This window comes from Chiloscyllium punctatum, chromosome 6 (assembly GCF_047496795.1).
Source record: "Chiloscyllium punctatum isolate Juve2018m chromosome 6, sChiPun1.3, whole genome shotgun sequence".
Lineage (NCBI taxonomy): Eukaryota > Metazoa > Chordata > Chondrichthyes > Orectolobiformes > Hemiscylliidae > Chiloscyllium > Chiloscyllium punctatum.
The window spans coordinates 23,711,237-23,737,521 of record NC_092744.1 but is presented as its reverse complement, the minus strand read 5'-3'; the positions used below and the strand labels follow the sequence as shown (position 1 = coordinate 23,737,521).

General features: G+C 43.9%; 1 protein-coding gene and 1 long non-coding RNA gene across 2 annotated transcripts in view; one reads left to right on the top strand and one right to left on the bottom strand.

The window, feature by feature from the left end:
• The window catches only part of ghsra (growth hormone secretagogue receptor a), a 44,538-nt gene extending 37,900 nt beyond the window's left edge, over positions 1–6,638 (bottom strand). The window contains exons 1-2 of the mRNA XM_072572143.1: positions 6,528–6,638; positions 4,207–5,171 (exon numbers count right to left, since the gene is read on the bottom strand). Coding sequence (XP_072428244.1) covers positions 4,207–4,987 — 781 coding nt within the window. The 5' untranslated portion in view covers positions 4,988–5,171; positions 6,528–6,638. The remainder of the gene's footprint in view (positions 1–4,206; positions 5,172–6,527) is intronic.
• Positions 2,605–14,800, top strand: LOC140478781 (uncharacterized). The gene is made up of 3 exons (XR_011960866.1): positions 2,605–2,661; positions 8,481–8,695; positions 14,410–14,800. It is a non-coding gene; the product is annotated as an uncharacterized lncRNA (long non-coding RNA).
• Positions 14,801–26,285: the final 11,485 nt, after the last annotated feature.

Genomic DNA, 26,285 nt, shown 5'->3' with positions numbered 1-26,285 from the left:
AAATCTAACTAAGCTTAGTCACTGTTAAAATGTAGGAAACAACAGCCAATTCGTATACGGAAAGTTTTCACACTGCTGCTCAAATCATGTCGGTTTAGGAATAACTATTGATCAGGACATATACATAAAAAGGGTTTAGAACTACTTGTAGGTCATTTGGCCCCTCAAGCTCATTATGCTATCTGATAAGATCAGGTCCAATCTGATATTGATATAAGCACAGCTCCCTTGCATGCTACATGGAATATTTTATGACATTGCTGTCCATCCAGTAATGCAGAACTCCCTCAGAATTGATCTCCTACTGAACAGCACATCCTCAGTGCTGACTTGTCAAAAATGCAGTGCTGTATCAGTACTCACACTCCAACAGTGCAGCACACCTTCAACATTGACCCTCAGACAATGTGGCACTCTCTGTATTGACTCTCTGACAGTGCTGCACTACCTCAGTAATGATCGTCCAACATTGCTGCACTCCCTCAGTACTGACTCTCTGACAATGCGGCACTCCCTCAGGACTGACTCTCTGACAGTGCTGCATTCCCTCAGTGCTGACTCTCTGACAGTGCTGCACTCCCTCAGTAATGACCCTCTGACAGTGCTGAACTCCCTCAGTAGAGACCCTCTGACAGTGCTGCACTCCTTCAGCACTGACTCTCTGACAGTGCTGCACTCTCTCAGTACTGACTCTCTGACAGTGCTGCACTCCCTCAGTAATGACCCTCTGACAGTGCTGAACTCCCTCAGTAGAGACCCTCTGACAGTGCTGCACTCCCTCAGTACTGACCCTCTGACAGTGCTGCACTCCCTCAGTACTGACTCTCTGACAGTGCTGCACTCCCTCAGTACTGACCCTCTGACAGTGCTGCACTCCCTCAGTACTGACCCTCTGACAGTGCTGCACTCCCTCAGTACTGACTCTCTGACAGTGCTGCACTCCCTCAGTACTGACCCTCTGACAGTGCTGCACTCCCTCAGTACTGACCCTCTGACAGTGCTGAACTCCCTCAGTACTGACCCTCTGACAGTGCTGCACTCCCTCAGTACTGACCCTCTGACAGTGCTGAACTCCCTCAGTACTGACCCTCTGACAGTGCTCCACTCCCTCAGTACTGACTCTCTGACAGTGCTGCACTCCCTCAGTAATGACCCTCTGACAGTGCTGCACTCCCTCAGTAATGACCCTCTGACAGTGCTGCACTCCCTCAGTGCTGACTCTCTGACAGTGCTGCACTCCCTCAGTAATGACCCTCTGACAGTGCTGCACTCCCTCAGTAATGACCCTCTGACAGTGCTGCACTCCCTCAGTGCTGACTCTCTGACAGTGCTGCACTCTCTTGCAACTCTCCCTCCACACTGACTCACCAACAGTTTAGTGCTCCTTCTGCACTGACACTGCAACAGAGCAGGAGTCCCTCAGTACTGTTCGTCTGACAATGCAGTACTCTCTTAGTAAAAGTACAGGACTTCCTCAGTATTGACATCTGACAATGCACTACCCCTGTGCCTTGATCATGGTTTCTGTGCTAATTGCTATTATTTTTGGAAGTGAGATGCTCTCTGTCTCAAACAGTAAGACTGTCTCAGTGACTATATTTACGTTGTTCACTCTTCGATATAAGCACCATGATGGGAATGTGACCCATCTATATGATGCACAACAAGTCTCCCTCAAAAGATCCTTCCTAGCCCGACCATCTAGTCGGACAACAGCAGCAGGTACATGAGAACACCACCAGGTGCAAGTTCCCCTCTAAGCCACTTATCATCCTGATTTGGAAATGTATCGCTTATTCCTTCAGTGTCAATCCGAGCTGCCTTCCTGAATGCTCTGTTATTGGGGTGTAGGTTCACCCACAGTGCTGGTAGAGAGCAGGATCCAGGAATTTGAGCTTGCAACTGTGAAGGAGCAGCAGAGTACTTCCACGTCAGGGTGGTGTATGACTGAGAGGGAAATGAGAAACTGGAGATATAGAGAACAAGGAATGAAGAACAGTCCAGCACCAAACCTGCACTGACACATGATGCCTTTCTAAACTAAAACCCTTTTGTCTCTGTGTGGTCCTTAGCCCTCTATTCTCCACCTATTCATGTATCAGTCAAGGTGATTCTCAAATGTTGCTATCACACCTGTCTTTATCACCTCCTTTAGCAGCTCATTCCAAGTATTTGCCACCCTCGTTATAAAAAAACTTACCTTTCACCTCTCCTTTAAACTTACCCCCTTTTACCTTTAACTTATTTCCCCCAGTAAATGACATTTCGACTTTACCTCGGGAAAAAGATTCTGACTCTCCATTCTATCCATGCCTCCCATAATTCGGTAAACTTCTATCAAATCGTCTTTCAGCCTCTGACGTTCAAGTGAAAGCCAATCTCTCCTCATAGCTGATAAGCTCCCACCAGACAACATCCTGGTAAACAGTTTCTGTACCCTGTCCGAAGTCTCCACCTCCTTCTGGTGATGTGGCAACCAGAACTACACACAATATTCCAAACGCGGCCTAACTAAAGTTCTATACAGCTGCAACATGACTTGCCAATTTTTATACACTATGCTTTGACTGATAAAGGCAAGCATGCTATACGCCTTCTTGACATTATCTACTTGTGCTGCCATTTTCACGGAACAGTGGACCCGTACACCCAGATCCCTCGGTATGTTAATGCTTCTAATGGTTCTGCTATTTACTGTATACTTCCCTCCTACATTAAGCTTTACAAAGTGCATTTGTCTGCAGTAAATTCCATCTGCCATTTCTCCATCCAAGTCTCCAGCCTATCGATATCATGCTGTATCCTCTAGCAATCCTCCTTGCTATCCACAGCTCTCCCTATCTTTGTTTCATCTGCAAACTACTAATAAAACCATCATGGTTTTCCTTCCAAAGCCTTTATATATATTACAAACAACAGGGGTCCCAGCAGTGACCTCTGTGGAGCACCACTGATCAAAGATCTTGAGTCAGAAAAAGACCCTTCCACCCTTATTTTCTGTATTCTATGACTAAGCCAGTTCTGTACCTGTCTTACCAGCTCCTCACAGATCCCATGTGACTTTACCTTCTGTATCAGCTTGCCATGAGGGACCTTAGCAAAGGCCTTGCTAAAGTCCATGTCGACAACATCCATTGCCTTGCCCTCATCAATCACATTCCCATGTATCGACTGCCCTTGTTTGTTTACATGGTAGAGGCCACAGACTTGGCAAATACTGTCAAAAGAGACTTGGTGAGTTTTTGCAGTGTGTCTTGGAGATGCTCACACAGCTGCCACTGTGCATTGATGGCAAAGTGAGTGCGTATTGAAGGAGATCAATGGGCTGCCAAACAAGTGGGCTGTTTTGTTCTAGGTGGTGTCAAGCTTCTTGAGTGTTGTTGAAACTGCACCCATAGAAGCATATGGGGAGTATTCCATGACACTCCTGACTTGTGTCTTGCCGACAGTGGACAGGCTTCGGAGCCTCAGGAGATTGGTTTCTGTGTATAATCTTTCTCTCCAGTGTCAGGTGTGGCTTGGGGCAAACACTCACATCTTAGTCAAGAAGGTTGTGTATTTGAATTCCAGTTAAGAGACTGAAACACTGAAATCTGGACTGGGGCTTGCTGTCATTTGTATGTACTTGGCGAGCATTAACAGAGAAATGAGCTGTGCTCCTGTAAATTTGAACAGACTGAAGTAGCAGCCACTTGATTCGGAGGTGTATGTTTTGCTTTATATCTCTAACATAAATGCATAAATGTATATAAAGACTGGCTCCAATTTTATCCTGCATCATTCAGCTTCAGGAAAATACAAACATATAAACTAGGCGCAGGAGTAGGCACATTCAGCCCCTCCAGACTATTCCGTAACTTAATAAGGTCATAGCTGATCTGGCTGTAACCTCAAATCCACAATCCCACCTACTGTTGAGAACCTTTCATCCGCTTGTTTATCAAGAATTAATCTACCTCTGCTTTGAAAAGACTCAATATCTCTGCTTTTCAGGAACATTGAAAGAGGAATCCTGTGGTTCTAGACTGACAATAGCAGAGTAGTTGAAAAGCCACTGCACAAAAAGTTCTGGTGATTTTGGTGTTTGTAAAAGTTTAGAACAGTGACTGTAGCTTAAAAGTACTTGTTTGGCTGGAAAGGGTTCTGGGATGTCCCGCGGTTGCGATAGGCGCCACAAAAAGGTAGGTCGTTTCTCTAAACGCTTACCGAGCATTTTCACTGTCTGCTTGTTGTTCTTCTCTCTGCTGCTGATGCTGGGTCTCACGCTCTCCCTCTTGCGTCGCCACAGTTTCCTCCCAATTAAGCTGTAGAGTATGGAAAGGCAGAAGACGGGCAGGAAGAAGAAGATGCTGGACACCCACACCATGATATTCAGGAGGCCGGACTTGACCGCGTACTCCGTGGCCTTACATTCGTTCGTCAGCAGGGGGTCAGTTCCATTTATGTGCTCAACGCCAACCAAAACAAAGATGGGCCCTGCACTAACAAAAGCCACTGACCAGAGGAAAAAGATGAGACCTTTGACTCTGCTCTTGGTGATGACCACTTTGGCCTTGAGTGGGAAGCAAATGGCAAAGTATCTCTCCACGCTCAAGGCTGTGATGTTGAGAATGGTGGAGTAAGTGCAGCTCTCACTGACAAACTGGAACAGCTTACAAAGCAAGTTGCCAAAGTTCCAGGGCCTGTACTGCCAAATCCTGTACAAGTCCAGGGGCATGCACACAAAGATGAAGAGATCTGAGAAGGCCATACTGGACAGGTAGAAGTTAGTCGTAGTCCTCATGTCTTTGAACTTAAGCACAATCAGGATAGTCATGACATTCCCGCTGATGCCAATCAATGCCAACAGAATGCAGGTAATGGTGATCCCGGTTAAGATAGGAATGGGGAAGATATTGACAGGGTAATCAGAGTAGCTATCGAAATAGTCCATGTCATAGAGGCTGCAATTCTGACTACAGTTCATGTTGGTGGAACGGTTGGACATGCTGCTAACACAACATGGGCTTGGGGTAATTGGTGGGAAGTCCGAGTGCACTGTCAGGCTGCATGGGGGAGACTGCTCGAAACCCTCATCATCTCAGCACCCAAGGGCAATTAGGACAGCGCAGGAAACTGAAGACTGGACCAATCTGCCGAATCCCTGGGAACATCTTCTGGCCACGTTCTATCTACAAAGGAGAGGAGCGAGAAGATTACCATTCACAGCCAGTGTTGTGCTAGGAATTTAGTCTGCCCAGAGACAGTGTCTTTCAATCTCTCTCTTTCTCCACAAGTTTATTTTAATTTCACATCTCCGTCAACCTCTTTAATTCTCTATGTCCATCTCCTTCTCTCCATCTATCTCTCTCCCTGTATTTTCCTATCATTGTGTGTCTCTGTCACTGACTCTATCATTCTCCATAGCTCCCTGTTCTTCTCCTGTACTTTGTCTGTGGTTGATCGCACTTCCGTCAGTTCAAGAATTGCATTTTCCAGGTGCCTCCCACCCATTGTCCCGTGCCCTATCCCCTGCTGGGCGGAGTTCTTATCTTCCCGGGACTCCCTCCAAATCCCAGACAACTTCTTCTATTCACCAAACAAAATCCAGCTCAGGAATGAAGCAAAATCCTGCACAGTGTCAGGGGTGGCTTTATTCCCTCAGAGAAAAAGAAAGATTGAGAAAGAGAGAGAGAGAAGGAAAGGCGCACTCAAAGAGAAATCTGACTTCAAGCCAGGGAGACAGAGGAAAATAATATCATAGGCTTATGAGACACAGAGATAGAGGGAAAATTAGGCTAGAGCAGAGAGAGACTGAGGCTAATATAGAAGAATAGAGACTGAGTCTAACACAGAGAGAGAGAGAGAGAGATTGCAATTAACACACGGAGAGAGGGAGCGAGAAAGACTGAGGCTAACACACAGGGAGAGAGTGACAAAGACTGAGAGAAATAGAGGTTACTACAGGGGAAGAGAGAACAAAGCTAATACAGAGAGACAGAGAGAAAGAGAGAGAGAGAGAACAGAAACAGGGAGAACAGGCAAACACAGAGAGAGAGACTGAGGGAGAGAAAGACTGAGGCTAACAGAGAGAGACCAACAGAAACAGAGAGAAAGAGAGAGAGAGAGAGAGAGAGAAAGAGAGATCAAAAGAGAGAGAAACATTGGTTAACACACAGAAAGAAAGAAGCCAGTACACAGAGACAGAGACGAGAGAGAGAGGCAATGAAAAAGAGGCAGAGACACTGACAGACAAAAACAATAAGCCAGGGACAGCAACAGAGACAGAGTTATTGGAATGCCCACATCTAAAGTTAACAAACTGGGAGATTAATCAGGTAATAAGCAATCATAATAAACATACTGAAAATAATCAAAAAAGTTGCTATAAATGAAAATAAGTAAATAGTCAAATAATTAAATTTTTGGTAATAGCTAAAATTAAACATTGACAAAGTAACAAACAGCAGTGAAAAAGAAACAATAAATCTCTCAGATTGAGATGTTGAAGAGGTCACTCTCTCTTTTGAGTACGGAAAGATTCTTACCTTTTGTCCAGATTTTAACTGGCCCTTTGGTCCACTTTTCACTCTGATTGTGAATGGAAATCCATTGAAACACCAAGCAAGCAGCTGTTTTGTGTGAAATGGTTACTGGAGGAGAACCACAAAGAGAAAGGAAGGCAAAGCAGATCGCATTATCCCCCAACTGATAAACAGAGAGCTCTGCCGTGCTCCAACCAACCAGGAAGATTGCAGTTCCTAACTGATAGATTTCCAGCTAACTCACACACACAATTACTGAGAGAGAGGGGGGGGCAGGGGGCGGGGAACCACAGAATGTGCAGGTTGGTGTATAATAAATCCTGGACAGCAGGTTTGGAGTAAAACACAGCCTGAGGCTGGGAGACAAACTGTTTCAGTGGATGGCCCCTCTCATTGGAGAGAAAGTTACAAACGAGAAATGACTGACACTTGACAGATCAATTTCACTAAATTTTATCAAAAAGAGGGCTAAATTGCATGGGGAACTGCAAATGATAGGCCAGATCCCATTCAAATTCCCATGATTTGAAGATAAAAGCAGAAAAACAGGACTGCAAATACTGGAATTCTGAAATATAACTCCAAAGGGTATACAAGAACAGAGAGACCGATTGGTATATGTGTGTAAACCATTAATGGTGGCAGAATGGGGGCAGTGAGCTGTTAATAAAGCATACAGTATTCTGGGCTTCATAAATAGGGGCATAGAGTGCAAGGAGGTGATGCTGAACTTGTAAAGACATTATTTTGACCTCAGTTGGACCATTGTGTTCACGTCTGGGAAGGATGTAGGGTATTGGAGAGAGGTTTATGTGATTGGAGCCAGGGATGGGGCACTTCAGTTATGAGGATAGACTGCTGTGGAGAAGAGTGAACGGAGATCTGACTGAGATGGTCAAAACTATAGCAACACAGTGGCTCAGGAGTTAGCACTACTACCTTTCAACGCCAGGGATCCAGGTTCAATACCAGCCTTGCAATGTCTGTGTGGGGTTTACACGTTCTCCCCATATCTGAGTGGGAGTCCACTGGGTGCTCCAATTTCCTTCCACAGGCCAAAGATGTGCAGGCTAGATAGATGGACCATGCTGAAATGTCCCATAGTGTCCAGAGATGTTTCGGCTCGGTGTATTACCCATGGTAAATGCAGGGTGGGGGTGTAGGTGTGGGTGTGATTTCTCCAAGAGAAGTGGTGCGGACTTGATGGGCCAAATAGCCTCTACCTACACCTTAGGGATTCTGGGAACAGGTGTTTGGACAAAGTGAACAGAAGGAAAAAGTTTCCACTCATGGAAGGATTAAGAATGAGAGAGCACAGTTTCAAAGCAGTTAGTAAAAGAAGCAAAGGTGATTTAGTGAATTATTTTTCATGCAGTGAGTGGTTAGAGCCTGGAATGGACTGCCTAAGAGTGCAGGTAGTTTCAATTGAGGTATTCCAAAGGGAATTAAATAATTATTTGAATAGGATGGGGAGAAGCAAAAGAATGGCATAAAGTGTGACGTTCATTTGGGGAGTCATGATGGGCTCCATGGCCTCCTTTTGTACATGAACAATTCTGTGATTCTTTAAAAAAATATAAATTACCAGTAAAACTCAGCAGGTATGGATGCATCTGTAGACTGCCACTGGATTGTTAATCCAGATGATTCTAGGTTGGCAATAATGTGGTTGACTCTTAATGGCATTCTGACAAGGGCAGTTAGGGATCACCATCAAATACTGGTCTTGCCAATGACACCTTGAAAGAATAAAGTGAATGAAACTCTCCCTCCGCCTGTCTATCACTCACACACACAATAATGAGGGGTGTCAGAGATATCTTCCTACAAGCACACATGCAAATAGACATATACCATTAACTTCCTGATTTTAACCTTGCTTGTCCAACAGAAATGGACCCTTCCTCTGAGGAAGGGTATCAGACCTGAAAAGTTAACTTTGGTTTCTCTCCACAGATGCTGCCAGACCTGCCGAGCTGTTCCAGCAATTTCTGTTTTTGTTTCTGATTTCCAGCATTGGCAGTTCTTCTGGAAATAATTTATGGTAATCTTTTTACACCTTGACTGATGTTAATGCTGAAAAGTTTTAGATTTGCTGTCATAGAGAGATACAGTCAAGGAGTGAGACCCAGGATGTTGCCCCAATGATTCTGAAGGAACAAGTCAGAATGGTGAGTAACTGGAGTGAATCTCAAGGTGGTGGTGTTCATGTGTGTCTCTGACTTTGACCTTCTGGGCTGTGCTGGTCATGGGTTTGGAAGGTACTGTCTAAGGAGCCTTGTCAATATTTTCGCAATGCAAGTTGAGGGACACACTCCGAACAGTGCTCTTCACATCCTGGGAGGACTTATACACTTAATGGGAAGGTCCTGGGGAGTGTGGCTGAACAAAGAATCTTGGAGTGCAAGTTCATAGTTCATAGAAAGTGGAGTTACAGATAGATAGAATAGTGAAGAAGGCATTTGGTATGCTTTCCTTTTTTGGTCAGAGCATTGAGTATAGGGGTTGGGAGGTCATGTTGCACCTGTACAGGACATTGGTCAGGCCACTTTTGGAATATTGTGTGCAATCCTGGTCTCCTTCCTATAGGAAGGATGTTGTGAAACTTGAAAGGGTTCAGAAAAGATTTACAAGAATGTTGCCAGGGTTGGAGGATTTGAGCTATAGGGAGACGCTGAATAGGCTGGGACTGTTTTCCCTGGAATGTCAGGGGCTGAGGGGTGACCTTATAGAGGTTTATAAAATCATGAGGGGCATGGACAGGATAAATAGACAAGGTCTTTTCCCTGGGGTGGGGGAGTCCAGAACTAGAGGGCATAGGTTTAGGTTGAGAGGAGAAAGATTTAAAAGGACCATAAGGGGTAACTTTTTCACTCAGAGGGTGATGTGGATAAAGAATGTACTGCTAGAGGACGTGCAGTTACAGCATTTAAAAGGCATCTGGATGGATATATGAATAGGAAGGGTTTAGAGGGATATGGGCCAAGTGCTAGACTAGATTAATTTAAGATATCTGGTCAGCATACACGAGTTGGAATGAAACAATGACCTGATGAAGAGCTTATGCTCAAAACATTGATTCTCCTGCTTCTCGGATGCTGGCTGACCTGCTGTGCTTTCCCAGCACAACACTCTCGACTATGATCTCCAGCATCTGCAGTCCTCGCTTTCTCTGGGTTAGACTGAAACGTCTGTTTCCGTGCTGTATATCTCTGTGACTCGATGACTCTGAACAAGGTGTCTTCACATAGCTGAGGTTTGCTGAAGATTGAGTAGCTGATATTTAACAAATGTATTCATTCAGCTCGGTGCCATGACCAAGGGTCAGTCAGAGTTGTTGTTTTTGCTGTGTGCCTGTTACCAAACTGCTGGCCATTGTGGTGGTGTGCACCAGCCACCAAGCGTGCTGTCCACCAGACGATATAGCAGCAGAATTAGGCCATTTGGCCTATCAAGTCTATTCTACCATTCAATCATGGCTTGTATGTTTCTCAACCCAATTCTCCTGCCTTCTCCCTGTAACCCTTTTACTCATCAATTCATTTCTGCCTTAAAGATACTTACCCACCACAGCCTTCTGCAGCGACAAGCTCTACAGATTCACCGGCCTCTGGCTAAAGAAATTCCCCCTCCTCTCAGTTTGAAAGGGTAATCCCTTCACTCTGAGGCTGTTGCCTTGGGTCCTCATCTCTGCTACTAGGGGAAACATCTTTTCCACATCCATTCCATCCAGCCCTCTCAGTATTCTGTAAGTTTCATTGAGATTCTTGGTCATTCTTCTAAACTCCATCGCGTACAGACCCAGAGTCCTCAACCACTCCTCATGACAGCCCTTCATCCCAGGATCATTACTGTAAACCTCCTCTGGGCCTCCTCCAATACCAGCACATCCTTCACTGGATTCAGGACCTAAAACTGCTCACAATATTCCAAATGCAGTCTGACCAGTGCCTTATACAGCCTCAGCAGCACATCTCTGCTCTTGTATTCCATCCCTCTCGAAATAAAATGCTGTCATTATATTTGCCTTCCTAATTGCCAACTGAACCTGCACATTAACCTGAAGGGAATCCTGAATGAGGCCTCCCGAGTCCATTCATGGTGCAGATTTCCGAAGCCTTTCTCCATTTGGAAAACAGTCTGCTATTTTTCCAACCAAAGTGCACAACCTCCCACTTTCCCATATTATATTCCTCACAGCGCCAGAGACCCGGGTTCAATTCCCGCCTCAGGCGACTGACTGTGTGGAGTTTGCACATTCTCCCCGTGTCTGCGTGGGTTTCCTCCGGGTGCTCCGGTTTCCTCCCACAGTCCAAAGATGTGCAGGTCAGGTGAATTGGCCATGCTAAATTGCCCGTAGTGTTAGGTAAGGGGTAGATGTAGGGGTATGGGTGGGTTGCGCTTCGGCGGGGCGGTGTGGACTTGTTGGGCCGAAGGGCCTGTTTCCACACTGTAAAGTAATCTAATCTAATCTAAAAAATCTAATATTCCATCTGCCTCTTCTTTGCCCGCTCTCCTGGCCTGAACAAGTCCTTCTGCTGCGCTCCTCCTTCTTCAACAGTACGTGTCCCTCCACCTACCTTTGGGTCATCTGCAAACTTAGCAACAATGCCATCAGTTCCTTTGTCCAGACTGTTGATGCATAACGCAAATAGTTGTGGTTCCAACACTAACTCCTATGGAACTAATTAGTCACCAGTTGCTATCCTGAAAAAGACCCCAGTTATCCCTCCTCTCTGCCTTCTCCCAGTCAGGCAGTTCATGCACCAAATACCATGGGCTCTTCTCTTTTTCTAACAGTCTGCTATGCATCACCTTGTCAGAGGCCTTCTAGAAATCCAAATACATCACGCCCACTTGGATCTCCTTTATCTAAATTGCTTGTTGTCATTTTGCTCTCTCATCAGTTAGCGAGTCTCTGGGGACATAATCGTGAATCACATGGAGGGTCTTTACGTTGGTATTGACGACGTTGCATGAAGTAGCATTTACAATCTCAGTCATACAGAATGCAATTGTGCTGATTGGCACACCTCACTGGGATAGCAAGCTGGAAGTTAAGCCCTACTATTCCTAGAATTTTCACAAAAGCATACAAAATTCTTCAATTTACCTGGCTGTCAGAACCAGGTTGACAGAAAGTATGCATCAGGTACCGAACAAGAATTACTATGTATTACAAACAAATTGATTCTAGCTAAGGGTTAAATAATTCTGAACATATAATGACATATTAGTTCAAACTTTAACCCCCTAATATAAACTCCTCCTCTATACAGAGATACAGGCAGACTCAAACAGAAGAAACAAATGGATGCTACGTTTAGAGGGAAAGATTGGGAAATGACAGGGTTTGTTGTGATTATCCTTGCGTTGAACAGAATGCTGCTGCTCCATCGTCCTTCTCTATGTACTTTCACTTGTTTGTAGGAGCCAGAGGGTGTCTGGTTCACCCTTAAAATGGCCTCTGTCTTATTCTTTAAAAGGTACAGTTTTAAGGGAATTAAGGCTATTTTTAAGGTTGAGATGTTTTTGGCTGCAGAAGTTTCTGCCCATACATTCATGCCCCTATCTGTGCAGCTACCTGGGAGCCGATCACATAGCTGTGGGCAGGCAGGAAGCCTTTCTCATCAACAATTGGTCACTAGTTCATAAATCAATGAGCTCCTTGCTGCCAGCTGAATCCAACCCCTTAGTTCTCACTCATCTGCAAACCTCCTCCCCACTGCTTGAGCATATAGCAATGTCAGCAACTCATGTAACTTGCTTTTAAAATGTGCATTAATTCTTTAATAATCCTTAGCTTTTAAAATAATTATTTTCCAATTTTAGTGCACAATCAAAAACACAGAAAAATAAAACAATTCAGTCTTTACACTATATCGTCTTACATATGCAATCAAAATGTGTCCCTCATACGACACACATGGAACCACACACAGACAGACACACACGCAGACACATGCTAAGACACACCATGTAGACACACACAGACACAGACAGACAGACAGACACACACACACACAGGCAAAGACACATACACATACAGACACACACATAGACAAAGACACACACAGACCCACACACACAGACCCGCACACACATACACACACACACACACATGCACACACACAACAGGGACCAAGACATACACACACACATACACACCGGCACACACGCACGCACACACAGACATACACGCAATACACACATGTGCACACACAAAAAAAACACCTGCACATAAATATGCCAAGTTTGGTGGTAGGGTGGTTGGGGGGAGGGGGTCATTAATGGGCACTAATCCCTCATCCAGCTATTGCTGATATTCACACAGTATGGGCAGGGGGCTTGCCCATAGATCATGTTGGGGTTACTTGTAGGCCTCCAGATGGTGTGGCTGGATTTACATTCCTCATTCTGAGTCAGTCACTGCCTGATTGAGGGACCCAGCACCAGGAATTTGGGGGTTTCTAGTGAGAGCTAAGTTGCTGCGCTTCCTCCCACTGTGCAGCCCTACCTGAGATACCCCATGTTTATGGTAATCCTTTGGGTTTGTACCAGCTGCAGTCATCTACTTCATACATCACACTGATGGCTACTGATTGCCTGGTAGTCCTTAGTAGGTGAGCCCTCATGCTTTAGGGTCCTTGATCCCCAGGGAAGGCCTTTGGCTGTTCAATTAAGTGCCTGACTGACCAGTGATAGAGTCACAGACTGTTTTAGAGATACAGTCACAAAAATACTGAGATACAGTCAGCTTTACACATACAGCCAGATGGTTACACTCAGAATCTTTTTCTTGTTCTTTCATGGGATTCAGATATCACCAACTAGGCCAGAATTCATTGGCCATCCCTGATTGCCCAGAGGCTAATTCAGCATGGAGCTCAATTACCAGTGGTGTGTCGCAAGGATCTGTTTTGGGGTCACTGCTGTTTGTCATTTTTATAAATGATCTGGATGTGAGCGTAGAAGGATGGGTTAGTAAATTTGCAGATGACACTAAGGTAGGCAGAGTAGTGGATTACAAAAGGACATACATAAGATGCAGAGCTGAGTGGAGTAGTGGCAAATGGAGTTTAATGTGGAAAAGTGTGAGGCAGTTAACTTTGGAAGAAATAACAGGAATGCAGAGTACTGGGCTAATGGTAAAATTCTTGGCAGTGTACATGAACAGAGAGATCTGAGTGTCCAGGTGCATAAATTCCTGAAAGTTGCTACCCAGGTTGATAGGGTTGTTAAGAAGGCATATGGTGTGTTGGTGTTTATTGGTAGGGGGATTGAGTTTCGGAGCCATGAAGTCATGCTTCAGCTGTACAAGACGCTGGTAAGGCTGCACCTCGAGTATGGTGTGCAGTTCTGGTCACTGCATTATAGGAAGGATGTGGAAGCTTTGGAAAAGGTTCAGAGGAGATTTACCAGGATGTTGCTTGGTGTGGAAGGAAGGTCTTATGAGGAAGGGCTGAGGGACTTGAGGCTGTTTTCATTGGAGAAAAGAAGGTTGAGAGGTGACTTAATCGAGACGTATAAGATAATCAGAGGGTTACATAGACAGTGAGAGCCTTTTTCCTCGGATGGTGAAGGCTAACACGAGGGGACATACTGCAACAGTAGTAGACTTGCTGATGTTAAGAGCATTTAAATGGGCATTGGACATGCATGTGGATAATAATAGAATGGTGTAGGTCAGATAGTAACAACTTCTTAATTAACTCCTGGGCAAATGGTCACAGTGACAATACAGGAGAAACTTCTAGCCTACAAAGAGAAAGCAGCTCAGTCTCCCTCTCCCTCCTGTGTGGGGAATTCATGGAAGATCTCTTGGTAGCAGTTCTCACTCTTCATTTTGCTGTGAACCACACTCAGTGAATCCCTTTGTTGACAGGTGAAAGACAAAATTAATTCGGAGAATGCTGGAGAAACTCGACAGGCTTGGCAGCATCTGTGGAGAGAAATAGTTCTAAAATGACTTTTTCTTCAGAACTAGAAGGAAATGAAGAAAACCACCTTCAGGAGCACTGAAAAATAAAACCCTCAATCAGCGATTGGGAGACTGAAATCTGAAGTGTCATTAACAAATAAAAGAAGGGGCATGAATAAAACCGAAATAAAACAACTCATTAATATCTGTGATCCAGACTGTTGCCAGAACTATGCTTCTCTGATGCTTTCTTCCTTCTCCTTGTATTGTTTCTATGTGTCTGTTTCTGTATGTGAACCTTTAAAAGGGGTAGAGTTTAAATTATGGAGTTATACTACAATAATTCATGTTACCTTCTTGCCATTCATTATATACAATTTGATTCCAATAAATAGTTATTTTCTTTTAATGATAAAACCTGGTGTGCATGTTCTTTTAGGTAAAATTGAGCAATTCAGTGATTAGGCGTGTTTTTCAAAGCACGACCCCAGGGAGATATCACAGTATTGGGGCTGGGGGGAGGGGGAGAATTCCAGGATTTTGACCTGACAAAACTGAAGGAACAGTGACATATTTCCAAGTCAGGGTGGTGAGTGGTTTGGAGGGGAACTTTGAGGCTGTGGGATTCCCATATGTCTGCTCCCCTTGTCCTTCTTGATGGTTGCGGTTATGGGTTTGGCAGGTACTTTCATAGAATCCTTAGTGATTTAATGCAATGCATCATGTGGATAGTACAGACACTGCTGCTGTGCATTACTGGTGGAAAGAATGAATGAGGAAGGTGGTGGACAGGATAACAATCAAACGGGTCACTTTATTCTGAATAGTGTGGAGCTTTTTGAGTGTTATTGAAATTGCACCGCTCCAAGTAAATGTCAGGAAACTATAGGCCAGTTGTCCAAACATCTGTTGTTACAAAATGCTGTAGTCCAACAAGAGGTAAATAGATTGCTGAAATATTAGTGAGTTGAAGGTTCTTACAGAAGGCTTGAAAGAGGTATAGTGGTTGGGGGCAGATCAGACATGATCTTGTTGGAGGGTAGGGCAGACTTGAGGAGTTGAATGGTCTATTCATACTCCTATTTCTTAACTTGTTATCTGTGCAGTTGTATATTCAAGTCTATGCTGAGTTCTTGGCAGAAATATATACAATGCTACACACTCATACACAGAGTCATAGGCATTGGGCTACATGTGTATGAGGTAAAAACAATGACTGCAGATGCTGAAAACCAAATACTGGATTAGTGGTGCTGGAAGAGCACAGCAGTTCAGGCAGCATCCAACGAGCAGCGAAATCAACGTTTCGGGCAAAAGCCCTGAAACGTTGATTTCGCTGCTCGTTGGATGCTGCCTGAACTGCTGTGCTCTTCCAGCACCACTAATCCAGTACATGTGTATGAGACCTGACTAGGAGTTTTGATGAAAGATTATTGATCTGAAAAGTTAACGTTATTTCTCTATCTCCGGGTGCCATCAGACCAGTTGAGTATTCCCAGCATTTTCTGTATTTATCCTACTGAGGTTGAGCTCTGACAATGATCTGCAAATACTCACGTTCATCAGAGATTATTGAAGGCCTACAGGAAGAAGAGTCCCAGCTGATCTGGGCTGATCATAGACAGACCATGCACCCACATTGGGATCGTGTGTGGACAGCAGCAACTGCAACAATGATGCCACATGTAGTTAAATAGCACACCAACATGAACTGGCAAGGTGGTGAAGGTGAGGGTCTCCCCCCACAAGCCTCAGCGGCTGGCAGCAAGGATAGTGCTTATTAGATTTCCTACAGTGCGAAAACAGGCCCTTCGGCCCAACCAGTCCACACCGACCCTCCGAAGAGCAACCCTCCCAGACCCATTTCCCCTCTGACTAAATGCACCAAGCACTATGGGAAATTTAGCATGGCCAATTCACCTGACCTGCACATCTTTGGACTGTGGGAGGAAACCAGAGCACCCGGAGAAAACCCACGCAGACACGGGGAGAATGCGCAAACACCACACAGATAGTCGCCTGAGGTTGGAATCGAACCTGGGACCATAGTGCTGTGAGGCAACAGTGCAAACCACTGAGCCACCTTGCCGCCCAATTGTCGGCAGAGAGGATGGGAAGAAAATGATTGAGGAAGACCAAGCTGCACTTGGTCATTCGCAGATAGGCTTTTCAAAATAAATAGGCTATGGTTCTCAATGCCGGTCTTAAGGGAGATGCTGACTTTCTGAGGTAACTTTAAAACTGAGGTTCCTCTTGTTCTCTCAGGCGATGTAAATTCCGACTGTCACCATTTTGAACAGGAACAAGGGACCTTCCAACCATTGTGCTGGTCACAAGTCACATCGTGATAATGGCCAGTCGGGTTGTTTTCAAAACATAGACTATAAAAGCTGGAGTAGGCCATTCAGCCCATCGCGCACACTCTGCCATTCAACATGACCACGGCAGATCATCTAACTCAGTACAATTCTCCTGTGAATATTCATTGCTCGAACAACACAATCAGCCTGATTCCTGTGCGCCTTTGTCTGATAAGGAGAAATTGGGTTGACTGGGGTTACAGAGTCATAGAGATGTACAGCACACCTCTTCGGTCCAACTTGTCCATGCCGAACAGATATCCCAACCCAATCCAGTCCTACCTGCCAGCACCTGGTCCATATCCTCTTCCTATTCATATCCCCTTCCTATTCATATACCCATCTTTTAAATGTTGCAATTGTACTAGCTCCATTGACGATGCTTTGAAGAATACAAGGGCAACTCATCAAAATTCTGACAGGACTAGACAGACTAAATGCAGAGGCAATGTTTCCCCTGGACATGGTAAGTCATTTTGGAGTGAGATGAGGAGATACCTCTTTGTTCAGAGGATGGTGAACATTTGGAATTTTGTACCACAGGGGTTATAGAAGTCATGTCACTGAATATATTTAAGAAAGAAATAGCTTTCCAAAGGCTAGAGACGTCAACTGAGATGGGAATAGAGTGGGAGAATTACATTGATTTAGAGAGTCAGCAATGATCACGGTGAATGGCAGAGTGGGCTCAATGGGCCAAATGGCCGACTCATATTCTATGTTTCTAAAACAGGCTACCTTGCCACATTGCAATGCTATTTGTGGGATCTTGTTCTGTATAAATTATCTGTCATATTTCACATATTACACTTCAAAAACCCTTCAGCATTTCCATAGCACTTGGGATTTTCTGAGTTGGTGAGAGCTGCAATTGAAATACAGGTTATTGAAGCTCAAGAGAACAGCTGGTCCCATAGATAACAGAGCCAAGTACTCTGTATGGAAAGGGGAGAGCAGCTTCTTAAAGAGCTAACTGAAAACTTCCAGCGATAAGCTTCATTGACCCCATAGCACCGATTCACACTGATCAGTCCTCCTGCAAATCTAATCATCACTGCCACTGTCAGAAGTGAATCTGCTAAAATATTGCGAGCTGGTGCATGAATGTATTTGAATATCTATGTTCTGGTTTCTGGCTCAGTTGTGCAGACAGAGACAGGCAGCAAGAGAAGGACATGGCATTTTATTCAATTGTTGCAGACCGTTCCCTGAGTTTCCTCCAATCCATAGGTCAGTCAGTGTCTATGACTAAAGCAGATGGGCTGGTTTTGTAGCATCTCGTATTTCCATTAAGCAACAACTTTGTGCACAATAATGTGGAATATTTAAGTGCAACTCGTATTTAAATATAACAGGAACCTTTATGTGCTTAAAACGTAGAGTCTGTACAGCACTTTCAATGCCCAATGAATTTCAGAAGAATGCAACCAGACAAAAACCCAGCATATGGACTAGTCACTTAAAGCTACTTCAAAGAAGTGAGTCTTAAGGCGCATCTCCAAAGGGAAGAGTTGGGGGAGGGTTTTGGGGATAATTCCAGGGTTTATATTCCTTCCTGAAAGGATGGTTGGTTAAAACAAGTGGGGCTGGAGCCAGAGCATTGCAGAGATCAGGGAGAGTAAACATGGAAGCATAGAAATTAAGAACAGGAGTAGGTCAATCAGCTCATTCAATATGATCATGGCTGATCCTCTAATGCAAGATCATATTCCTGTTTTCTTCCCATACCCCTTGATGCTTTTAAAATCTATTTAAAAAGTGACTCTTTATTGAAGATATTTAGCAAATTGGCCTCCCCAGCCTTCTGTGGTAGAGAATTTCACAGGTTCACTCCCCTACCCCTCTACCCCACCCCAACCTGAGATTGTAATCTCTGGTTCGAGACTCCCCAACCAGGGAAAACACCTTTCTGCATTGTGTCTGTCCAGTCCTGTTAGAGTTTTACTCACTTCAATTAGATCTCTTCTGATCCTACTAAACGCTAGTGGAATCAATCTATCCTCACAGAACAGTCCTGCCGTCCCTAGTATTAACCCAATAAACCTCTGCTACACTCCCTTGGTGGAAGACCAAAGCTGCACACAGTATTCCTGGTGAGATCTCACCAAAGCCCCTCTATAACTGCAGTAAGACAGCCCTACTTCTGGACTCCAATTGACTTGCAATGAAGGCTAATACGCCATTTGCCTTTCTAACTACTTGCTACACCTGTCTTCTACTTCCATTGACTGGTGTCCAAGGATATACAAGATCCTTTTGTGTATCTACATTTTCTGACCTATCACCATTTAAATAATACTCTGCAATTCTGTTTTTACAGTTACTTGTACAACTTTAACCACTCATACAGTATCTGCCATGTGTTTGTCCACTCACTCAATTTGTTTAAATCACTTTGAAGCCTCTATGCATCCTCCGAATCCTGCCCAGTTTGGTATCATCAGTAAACTGGAAAAGTTGCATTAATTCCTTCATCCAGGTCATTTATAAATATCGTGAATAGCTGATGCCCAAGCACTGATCCTTACGACATCTGAGAAGACATTGCCTGCTATTGGAATAAAGACCCATTTACTCCTACTCTCTGTTTCCTGTCTGTCAACCAGTTCTCAATCCAGGCAACATATTGCTCCCATTGCATTTGCTTTAATATTGGCCACTAATCTTTTAACATCAAAAGTCATCTGGATGTCAAATCTACTACATCCACTGGTTCTTCCTTATCACTCCACTCGCTGCATCCTCAAAAAACTCCAGTAAATTGTTTAAGCATGATTTGTGTGGCCGGACAGGCTGCTCAAAATGATAAATTTATTTGATAAAGTGGACAAGGGCTGAGGTATGCTGGGAAATGAAGTCAGCCTTGACTGAAGTGATTGTGTCAATCCACCTGCTGCAGAATCCAGAGAGTTTGCAACCAAACCTGCTGGCTGCAGAGCCTACATTGCATACCTGCATTTGGGTTTGAATAGGTCAATAGAATGTCGCTCTCAGGACAATCGGAAACATTGAGGTGTGTATCAGACACAGACCCGTCTCGTATCCTTAATTGGTGGAGGTTACATGCACCCAGCATCTCCAGTAATGGAGTCTTAAGGACCACCTTGCCCTCAGCGTGCCAACACCTGGTTAGGTCCAATCGGTCAGGGTGACTGAACCTGATCAATCCATTGGAAGATACTCAACACCCTCCCAAAAGGGCATGAAGTCTTTGGAGTTTACGAATCACTACCACACTATCCTTAGGAGTGGTTACTGGAGAGCCGTAACGCGAGAATGACCACTAAAAGAGACGACACCCCTGAGACTCTCGGGAGAAGGCCAGACGACATCACCACGTGGAGCCTGGCCTAGATCTAGTGTGGTGGTATAGGATCATCCAAAGTTAAAGCATAAGATAGTTTGTAGTGTCTTTTCATTAGTTGATAGTATGCTTTATTATTCTAATATTAATTGTGTCAAATAAATGAGTATATTGGCATCGTAATGAAGAGTCGACTCACAGTTCTTTTGCTGAATATAAGAATTTAAACACACTGTGTGACAGGTGCAATATTTGTTTTTCCGAAACCCATGCTGGCTTTCCCAATCCTGAATTGGAGATGCTGGTGTTGGACTGGGGTGTACAAAGTTAAAAATCACACAACACCAGGTTATAGTCCAACAGGTTTAATTGGAAGCACTAGCTTTCAGAGCACTGCTCCTTCATCAGGTGGTTGTCACTCTGGGAATGTGAATTATCAGGCTCTGACGATTTGTCAGCCTTCAAACCCATTAATTTCTTTAACACTTCTTTTATGAATACTAATTAGCTTCAGTTCTACTCTCTCACCAGACCCTTGGTTCCCTAACATTTCTAGGAGGTTATTTGGACCCTCATTTGTGCAGACAGGACCAAAACAGCTCTTCAGTTCTTCTGCCATTTCTTCATTCCCAGTAAAGTTTCCCTGGCTTCTAACTATAAGAACAAAGAACAATGAAAATTTACAGCCCAGGAACAGGCCCATCGGCCCTCCAAGCCTGAGCCAATCCAAATCTACTGTCTAAACCTATTGTCCAATTCCTAAACATCTGCTCCCCACCAGACACGTTAAATGAATCTACCATGCCTGCCTCTACCACCTCTGCTGGCAACGCATTCCAAACGCCCACCACCCTTTGTGTGAAGTACTTGTTGCGTGTATCCCCCTTAAACTTTCCACCTCTCACCTTGAAAGTGTGTCCTCTCGTTATTGAATCCTTCACCCTGGGAAAAAGCTGGTCTCTATCTGCCCTATCTGTACCCTTCATGATTTTGTAGACCTCAGTCAGGTTCCCCCCTTAATCTCCTTCTTTCTAATGAAAACAAACCTAACCTACTCAACCTCTCTTCATAACTAGCACTACGTGACCAACATTTGTCTTTACTAATCTTTTTCTCTTCCCATGGAAGTCTTTGCTGTCAAATTGTTTTGGTCCCAGTCCTTACTGTCATTTTTTTTGAGTATTAGATCTTCTTTGAATCTAATACTATCCATAATTTCTTTTGCAAGGCACCTCGACATGATTCAGCCATCTTTCTCCTTTTATTTTTGAGCCAGACAGGAATGAATTATTGTAATTGTAATTATTGCACAAGTTCATTAAGTAAGAACTATTGCCATCCATTGTTGATCATTTTCATAAGGTTTCCCAATCCGTCTTCTACTATTCACACTTCAAATCCTTGTCATTCCCTTTATTTAGATTGAGGAGCTTAGTTTTGGATTCAACTATTTCACACTCGGAGCACAACCATGAGAGATTTGAAAAAAAGAATTAAAATTGTAAATTTGATATCTTGTAACTCTGTACTGCCACCTCCTGTCCTGGGACTGTTTGACAGGGACAGTGTAATTTTGTATCTAACCCTTTGTTAGACATGTTCTGGGAGTTTTTATTGGGGAGAGAGTAGAGAGAAAGAGTTTTATTCTGTATTTGACTGTATGCTTTACCTCTTCCTAAGAATGTTTGGTAGGGATAGAGTAGAGGCAGTATTACTCTGTATCTTACTGCATGCTTTACCTGTCCTGTGACCATTCGTTGGGGCCGTGTGGAGGAAGCTTTACTCTATATCTAAACCCATGGCGTACCTGAAACCAAAAGAGAAAATTCTGGAAAATCTCAGAAGGTCTGGCAGCATCTGTAAGGAGAGAAAAGAGCTGACATTTCGAGTCTAACTGACCCTTTGTCAGCTTTGACAAAGGGTCAGTTAGACATGAATTGCCAGCTCTTTTCTCTCCTTACAGATGCTGCCAGACCTGCTGAGATTTTCCAGAATTTTCTCTTTTGGTTTCAGATTCCAGCATTCGTAGTGATTTGCTTTTACCGCGGTGTACCTGTTCTTGGGGAGTTTCATTAGGACAATGTAGAGAGTGCTTTACTCTTTATTTAATCCATACTTTACAAAATACATACATTGCAAGCAGAGGAATCTGTACTGGTATGACATATTTAAAAACCCAGCATTGTGTTGGCCTCTGTGAGTGAGATTTCAGTCAGTAGCTTTGCATTTTGCAGGCTATACCCAGCAGAGGTATGTGAGTAGGACTAGCTATGAAAGCCGAAGTCAGGGAGAACCATCCTGTCATTGAAAGGAGAATTTATACCAACTTTGTCTCGGGGCAACTGAGACTGGGCTGTTTGACGAAGACAAGAGGCCATGCTAATTCGAGCTCCTGGGCCTCATTCATATCTACTTGGGGTTGAACCAGTCTCACAACAGGAGTACAGCTCTGTCCCCCCATCCTTTAACCTTTGGCCCCTCCACACCCTAATCTCTTATATATCATTGCCTCCTCTTCAGTAGACAGTCATGCCACCAAGCCAACTTTATCAGGACTTCTCTCGACAATATTTCCAAAACGTTCTATGCCAGACTTTTTGTCCTCATTTTCATTACTTATTTATTCAGAGTAAGAACAAAACTGTGAGTTTCTGTACACGGGGAGAGAATGGACAGGCTAGGATCCTTCCTCTGGAAAATCCAATGTGGCAGTGTGAACGGATCCTGATGTTTGCAATGACATTGTGTATACAGAGAGTATTAGAGGCCATCTATACAAGACAATCGCTAAAACAATCCAATCAGGGATTCAGGAAAAATTTGTTTGAGGACAGGAGAAATAAGAGTATTCATCCTGGCTTCGAGAGTATCCATTCTATAATAATTTTCATCTCATTCTGCTGTTCATGAATATTTATAGTGTGCTGAAGGAAACTTTAATTAAGAAACGTCTTTTATTCACTTCATCTTGCTGCAAGAAAGAGCAAGTTCATGTGATACACCACCTCTGAGTCTCAGTGGCATCACAGTCAGTTCAGACTTAGCCTCCCTATCACAAAGGACAACACAATGGTTCAGTGGCGAGTGCTGCTGCCTCACAACATCAGGGAGCCGGATTTGATTCTAACCTCTGGTGACTGTCTGTGTGGAGTTTGCACATTCTCCCCGTGTCTGAGTGGGTTTCCTCTGAGTGTTCTGGTTTCCTCCCACAGTCCAAAGATGCACAGGTTAGGTGGATTGGCCATACTAATATTGCCCATAGTGTCCAGGGATGTGCAGACTAGGTGGATTAGACATCGGAAGTGCAGGCTTCCAGGGATTGGGTAGCGGGGGTACTTCTGGGTGGATGCTCTTTGGAGGGGCAGTGTGGATTCAATGGACCAAATGGCCTGCTTCCCTGCTGTAGGGATTCTATGATTTCCCCCCCGAAATCTCCGTTTCTACCCTTTATATTACATCTCCTCCCGAATCTTTGACCTCAGTTTCTACTTTAGAAGGATACTTTCTGGCTCATTTTCATGACCGCACCTGAATGTTTTCTCAGCTTCTTTGGAGGGGTTTAGGAACTTGAGTCCTCTCTGTGATCTCCGACCCTGCCCGGCAGAAGCAGTCCTTGTACACATGGCATGAGAGAGTGTGTGTGAGAGTAAGGAATTGGGCTCTCAGTCTTCTTGGACTTGAGGAGTACACATGATACTGGGTCATTTTAGAATGTAACACTAGAGTGCAAATTAGATGCCATCATTCTTCATCAGTAATGCTTTTATTGTGCAATCGACTCTTTCAGCATCACCATTATCTTGAAGATAGCTCAGGTTGTATGGACAATCCATATGATGGTGTAAACTCTCTAAAATATTCTTTGGGAAACTGTGGACCATTGTCTGAGGTGACAAGGCCTGGGATTCCATGTATTTCAAAGATCTATGTATTTGATGTTTCAGATTGTGACCCTATAATTGTTGACTTCTACCTATCTGGAGTTACATTCTATTATGATCGAGAGCACCTTCCCTGAATGTTTGAACATGTCTACCCCGGGATGTTCCCTTGATCATGATGTAAAGGAAGATGACATTAATGGCTTTTTCTGTCTCCAGATAATGAAAAGCAACAATGATACAACTCAGGATCATTGGCTTCCAGTGATTTTGAGAGACCCGGTAACCAAACATTTGTAATTTGACATTTTGTAAAGCACCAAAGTCTTTAGTGAAATTGTTGCAATGCATCAAGTCTCAGAATGACCAATCTTTCAATCACAAGCGAATGAATCAGCCACTATACTGAGGCGATCTCTCTGAGAGTGAGACTGGGGGCCATCCTTTGTTGCAGTATGCTCTGAGTTCTGTGCAACCCTGAACTAATTAACTTGCTGACCTGTTCCCGGCAATGATTGTTATTAATGTTAAGGTTTCTAGCTTTTCAACAAAAAGTACATCACCTTGTTCTGGCCTTGCCACGGGGATATGAGCAAAATCTCTGTCATCGTCTGCCATTTCCTGGAATAGACTCTGTCTTTTTATCAAACCTTATCATCCTCAATTTGAATCATTGTACTCATGGAGGCATTTTTACTCACTCCTTAGAATCTAAGAATGTCATTAAGACATTGTGGACTGTTTCTGCCTTGAGGTGAAGACCAACAATATAATCTGCGAATCCTTCTCACAGGCCCGAAGCAATGTTGCATCAATTATGCCAGGTAGTGTTGAGTAAAACAAGCTTAAAAAATCAACTTATATCAACATGCTTTCAGTTTCTTAAAAGCCCTCCACTGTGCATCCTTGCAGCCAGGCAAGTATCACCCCCAAGTGTTCATTTGATGGTCGCTTAAAGACTTCAATTGGGGTGAGGGCTATTGAGCTGACTGATTGTTGATATCCATGTAATCGTGCCCAGATTAGGGGCAGGCAGTAGTAAGGATATGGACATAATTTCAATGGTCTTTCAGTCTGCAAACCCACCTGAAAGTGGTGTAAAATTCTACCACGATTACAAGAGTGAACACCAGAGATTTCAGATTGACACCAATTTGGAATTCACTTCCAGAGTTAGAAGCAACACTTTTGATTTGATGAAAGGAAGAGGGGCTGAAGGTTGGGGAGAGTCAGGTGGGTAAATTAGATCCACTTGCTTACAAGACAGAAATAGAAAAGTAACTAAGCATATTTCAGCCAAGTGATAATGATAGTGGCAGTCCAACTTCCCCAACAATAACTGGGGCAGTTACAGTGTGACAAGTTTAGCAAAAGCAGAATTCTTAAAACACATCCAAAAGAAGTTTATTAGTCAGAACATGAAAGGCCCAATGAGAAATGGGGTGATCCTTGGCTTAATTTTAGATAATGAAGCCGGGCATTAAAGTGTGAGTGGGAAAACATTTTGCAGACTGTGATCATAGCTCCATTAGATTCAAAATTATTATGGATTGCTCCACTCGGGTCACTCAGCTCCTGATCTCATTACAGCCTTGGTCAATCAGTGGTTAATCAGTGACAGGTGAGAGTGACAGTCCTGGACAGCCCTGGACATCAAGGCCACATTCAATCAAGTGTGGCATCAAGGACTCCTAGCAAAACTGGCATCAATGGGAATCTGGGGCAAATCCTCTGCTGGTTGGAGACATACCCAACACATAAGAAGATGGTTATGGTTGTTGGATGTCAGTCATCTCGGCTCCAGGACATCTCAGCAGGAGTTCCTCAGGGTAGTCTCTTAGGCTGAACCATCTTCAGCTGCTTCATCAATGACTTTCTCGCCATCATAAGGTCAAAAGTGAGGATGTTCACCAATGATTGCACAAGGTTCAGCACCATTCGTGACTCCTGAGGCACTGAATCAGTCCATGTTCAAATGCATCAAGATCTGAACAGTATCCAGACTTGGGCTGACAAGTGGCAAGTAATATATGCACCACACAAATGTCAGGCAAAGACCATCTCCAATATGAGCCAATCTAACCATCAATTCAATAGTGTTGCCATCACTGAATCCCCACCATCAATATCCTGGGGGTTACCATTGACCAGAAACTCAGCTAGACTTGGCATATAAATATAATGATTGTAAGTTTGCCATTCAATATGATCATGGTTTATCAGCTACTCAGTACCTCGTTCCTGCTTTCTCTCATATCTTTTTAACCTTTTAGTCCAAAAACTATATCGACATCT